Source organism: Tachysurus fulvidraco, chromosome 14 (assembly GCF_022655615.1).
Source record: "Tachysurus fulvidraco isolate hzauxx_2018 chromosome 14, HZAU_PFXX_2.0, whole genome shotgun sequence".
Taxonomy (NCBI): domain Eukaryota; kingdom Metazoa; phylum Chordata; class Actinopteri; order Siluriformes; family Bagridae; genus Tachysurus; species Tachysurus fulvidraco.
This window is the reverse complement of record NC_062531.1, coordinates 1214596-1219681: the sequence shown is the minus strand read 5'-3', so window position 1 is coordinate 1219681 and position 5086 is coordinate 1214596. Positions and strand designations below refer to the sequence as shown.

Below are 5086 nucleotides of genomic sequence, written 5' to 3'. Positions count from 1 at the left end.
GTGTGTTATTCCAGGCTGTGTTTCAAATCACACACTGTAACCTTATATTTAAAAGAATTTACTAAGAGACGCTCCAGAAGATTAATAAATCCAACAGACTGCTGAATTTCAAGGATTAACAGTTTTTAAGAAAAAATAATAGTGTGTGTGTGTGTGTGTGGTGTGTGTGCGTGTGTGTGTGTGTGTGTGTGTGTGTGTGTGTGTGTGTGTGTGTGTGTGTGTGTGTGTGTGTGTGATGATTCTGACCTGGTTTTCTCCAGTGGAGGACATGCCGGTGGTCCAGGGCTTTCATGAGACTCCAGTTTATCAATAATGAGGTGACGGAGTTTTGTGACATTACGAGAGAAGTCTGTACACACACACACACACACACACACACACACACACACACACACACATCATCGCTTACAAAATCCCCAATAACTTCAAAATTTTCAAAAATAAATGAGTTTCATACCTCTGATATGTTCACCTATAAAATCATCTCTGGAGAATGCTGGAATAAACTGAGAGAGAGAGAGAGAGAGAGAGAGAGGGGGAGGGAGGGAGGGAGGGAGGGAGAGAGAGAGAGAGACAGAGAGAGAGAAAGAGAGAGAGAGAGAGAGAGAGAGAGAGAGAGAGAGAGAGAGAGAGAGAGACTCATTGTTGTGGCAGTCTGATGGACTGATCTTCCTTGGTGCTAACGTTTGCTCCCATTTGTATTAAACCATCTCATTCACACACTCCAAACATGTCTACTGTACTTCCTGTGATTAGCTATATCAGGTGGTCCAGGCCTCGTAAGCCCACCCAGACCCCTCTGTGTGTAGGTGTGATGTTAATCACTGGACTGATTTAACACAACATTAATCACCAGCACAGACAACACAATAGCACTCGATCCAGCGCACGGTGAGATTTTACATGTTCTAATGATTCTCTGTAAATAAACGGAGCTCATAACATTATAATGTGTGTAAGATGTGAGAGACGTTTTTATATCGTGTTAAACACTCTAACACTGTCTACTGCACTCACAAGTGAGCTCTCAAAACACACACAGGCCAAGAAACAGGTTAGAAGGTTACACAATCTGCCCACAAAAGGGTAACACACACACACACACACACACACACACACACACACACACACACACACACACACACACACACACACACTATATGTAAACACTGACCCTCAACCTCACCCTAAAAACTGTTTGTTTCTTTCAGATTCTGCTTCTTTCTTTCTTTCCTGACTCAGCAGGAGAATATTTCAGTCTAATAAATGTGACCTACTTCACACTCACACTCACACACACTCACACACACACACACACACACACACACACACACACACACACACACACACACACACACACTATAGTATGGCACAAAGGGAACAGTCACACAGAGGCACTGAAAGTAACATAAAACTGATAAAAATATAATGACAGAGTGTGACTAACAAACACACACACACACACACACACACACACACACACACACACACACACACACACACACACACACACACACACACAAGCTAGGTGTATGTAAATCTGGCGTACTTTCAGAGACGGATATCCTCTGATGTTGAATCTCATACAAACTTTCATGTTGGACTCATCAGCACAATCGATCGCCGCCAACTGAACTGCCAACCTCCACTCTGTACGAGAGAGAGAGAGAGAGAGAGAGAGAGAGAGAGAGAGAGAGAGAGAGAGAGAGAGAGAGAGAGAGAGAGAGAGAGATAGGGATAAGAAAACAAGAAACAAATGAACTCAGCTTGAAATAGGTGTCATTTTAGCTCCTTTGCCGCTCATCTCTAACCCTGCTGATCTACTCTAATAATCTATAACAGCACAGTCTAATCTCACTGTTTTTTTATTTATTTTTTGTGTGTGTGTGTGTGTGTGTGTGTGTGTGTGTGTGTGTGTGTGTGTGTGTGTGTGTGTGTGTTTACCTCAAAGCCTCTAACAGTTCAGCAAAAAACAATCCACTGACCTCTTTAATCCAAACACTTTAAGTAATAAAACACACATAATAATAAAAGTAATAGTAATAAAAGCCCATAGCTGTCAGTGTTGTTACATCTGAGTGTGTGTGTGTGAGAGAGAGAGTGTCTGTGTGTGTGTGTGTGTGTGTGTGAGTGTCTGTGTCTGTGAGTGTCTGTGTGTGCGTGTTCGTGAGTGTCTGTGTGTGTGTGTCTGTGAGTGTCTGTGTGTGTGAGTGTGTGCGTGTTCGTGAGTGTCTGTGTGTGTGTGTGTGTGTGTTCCTCCACCTTTAATGTCCAGCGCCAGCCGCTTCCAGGTGGGTGAGAAGGCGACACAGTGCCCACACCAGCTGGCATAAAACTCGACCAGTGTGGCGGAAGACGAGTTAAACAGAACCGCTTCCACATTGTCAGGAGTTAAGATGGCGACCTGATCCGAGTCCGTGTACAAACCGGCACGAACCGCGCCGCTGCACAGGACACACAGCACCGCGCACAGGAGCCGCGCGCGCACGGAGAACATCACGCACAGCTTACACCGAGACAGAGACGTGACCGGGGAAGCGCGTGCCACCGTTGCCTCTCTCTCTCTCTCTCTCTCTCTCTCTCTCTCTCTCTCTCTCTCTCTCTCTCTCTCTCTCTCTCTCTCTCTCTCTCACACACACACACACACACACAAAACTTCAGCTCTCTCTCCTCTCTCTGTTCCCTCCCATTGCGTGTGTGTGTGTGTGTGTGTGTGTGTGTGTGTGTGTGTGTGTGTTTAACTCGCTACACTCCTTATCTCTCTGTAGACATTAAACCAGTCAACAGTAAATCAGTCAGTGGAACCCTCAGGTGTAGTTACATTACTGTAGCACAGAAAACCTAATGATGTGTTATTACATGTTTATTACACAATGATGTTAAGTACATTTATATAAAGGTAATAAAACAAAGGTAGAGTGAAAGAGAGAGAGAGAGAGAGAGAGAGTTACTGTTATAATCCTGCTGTTGATTATTTTCAGCACGACCCACACAAATGTCCCAAAGTCACTAACGTGTTTATTTTTTTTATTATACATTTAATATTTACTTTGTTGAACATCTCTAACTCACTTCCTGTTGTTACAGCAGCTAGAAACACAGTTAAACACAGCTAAACACAGCTAAACACAGCTAAACACAGCTAAACACAGTTAAACACAGCTAAACACAGTTAAACACAGTTAAACACAGCTAAACACAGTTAAACACAGCTAAACACAGTTAAACACAGCTAAACACAGCTAAACACAGTTAAACACAGCTAAACACAGCTAAACACAGCTAAACACAGTTAAACACAGCTAAACACAACTAAACACAGTTAAACACAGCTAAACACAGTTAAAAACATTTCCCTCACCGTCGTCTCTTTAAATTAAATCAATAACAAAAATAAAAAAATCTCAGTGAGAAACTGTAAAGAAGTGTAAAGTCCTCTGTCCTGAAAATGTGGAGAACTTCCAGCTTCACCTCTGACTGTTCCACAGCACTGACACTGGAGACTCCTTCACCACATCTCACACACACACACACACACACACACACACACACACACACACACACACACACACACACACACACACACGTATTAATCAGTGTTTATGTGGAGTGTGTTCTGTACATGTCTTTGTGAAGGAGCTGTTACTATGGAAACGATAAGGTATCAGAGTGAGTCATAAGGTATCAGAGTTAATCACCACCTGAACACCAATCAGAACCCAGCACTGTGTGTGTGTGTGTGTGTGTGTCACCACCTGAACACCAATCAGAACCCAGCACTGTGTGTGTGTGTGGTGTGTAGAAGTTAATACTCATATGTTTTTTTACTGGAACATTCTAGAACAAACTAAAGGGAGAAGGTGGAACTGTTTTGTCAAATATTTACATACTTACGTGCGTTCTCTCTCTCACACACACACACACACACACACAGACACACACACACACCTTTGTAAACAGAGGTCAGTGACAGTTGAACACATGATTGTTCAGTTATAGTTGCAGTGTTTGTGACTTCTGTCTTGAAATTTGATGTAAAATTACAGCATAGAGAAATGAAGTGAAAACAATAACACAGTAACCTGGTTGCATAAGTATTCACCCCCTAAACTAACCCTCTGTTGAAGCAGCTTTTGATCTGATTTCACCACTCTGTGTTTTTAAGTCTCGGCGTCTCAACGTTTACATCAGACTGTAAAATGTCTCCTGGACACAGCTTCAGGTCTCCATACAGGGGTTTAGTGTGATGCAGGTCTGGACTCTGGCTGATCTTTATTTGGGGTTCATCACAATCACCACAGTGATAAAGGATCTGTTTGCTTTACTTCCCGAAGTTCAGCTGGACTTTGTTTCTCACTGCAGATCTTTTCAGGTCAGATCGATATCTCTGTAGGTGTTTGTCCATTTTCTTATTGATTTAAAAAGTACATCAAAATAAATAAATAAAAAATTCAGCGATGTCACAAACGGTAATTTATTTCCACTTTGGACAAGCGGTCGAGATTCCAGTCTCAATAACAGAAGTCTGTTTGTCTGCGTGCCAAAACCAGTGTGTGATAGAAATAACACAGAACTCAATAAAGCCACGTGTGAAGCTTCTACTCAGTAGATTAAGGAGGAGCTTCTGGAGGAACTTATGCAGCACAATTATACCTGGCACATAAACGTGGCCAGGAACCACAGAGACGTCACAATCTGACGGTGAGAATAAAGAAGACGCAGTAGGAGTCAAAAATCTCACACACACACACACACACACACACACACACACACACACACACACACACACACACACACACACACTCAATTTAGTCCTGACTGTAACGATCCGGACACTGCAGTGTGTGTGTGTGTGTGTGTGTGTGTGTGTGTGTGTGTGTGAGAGATGAAGCAGAGTTACTGCAGTGCTACAGATCAATATCAGCTGTTGCTATGGAAACAATAATGTATCAGGACAAGTGCATTAATATAAAACTCTGCTGCTGTAATTGAGAACCGACGCCTTCTGACCAATCAGAGTCCAGCATTCAGCGTCTGTGGTGTAAGATGTGTGTGTGAGAGAGAAAGACAGAAATCACAAGCTGAC

At 42.8% G+C, this 5086-nt stretch overlaps 1 protein-coding gene across 1 annotated transcript in view; it reads right to left on the bottom strand.

Annotated features, from left to right (window-relative positions):
• Positions 1-2578, bottom strand: part of qsox1 (quiescin Q6 sulfhydryl oxidase 1) — a 12944-nt gene extending 10366 nt beyond the window's left edge. The window contains exons 1-4 of the mRNA XM_047800145.1: positions 2263-2578; positions 1550-1650; positions 458-506; positions 247-349 (exon numbers count right to left, since the gene is read on the bottom strand). Of these exons, the coding sequence (XP_047656101.1) occupies positions 247-349; positions 458-506; positions 1550-1650; positions 2263-2497 (488 nt within the window). The 5' untranslated portion in view covers positions 2498-2578. The remainder of the gene's footprint in view (positions 1-246; positions 350-457; positions 507-1549; positions 1651-2262) is intronic.
• Between the last annotated feature and the right edge of the window lie 2508 nt (positions 2579-5086).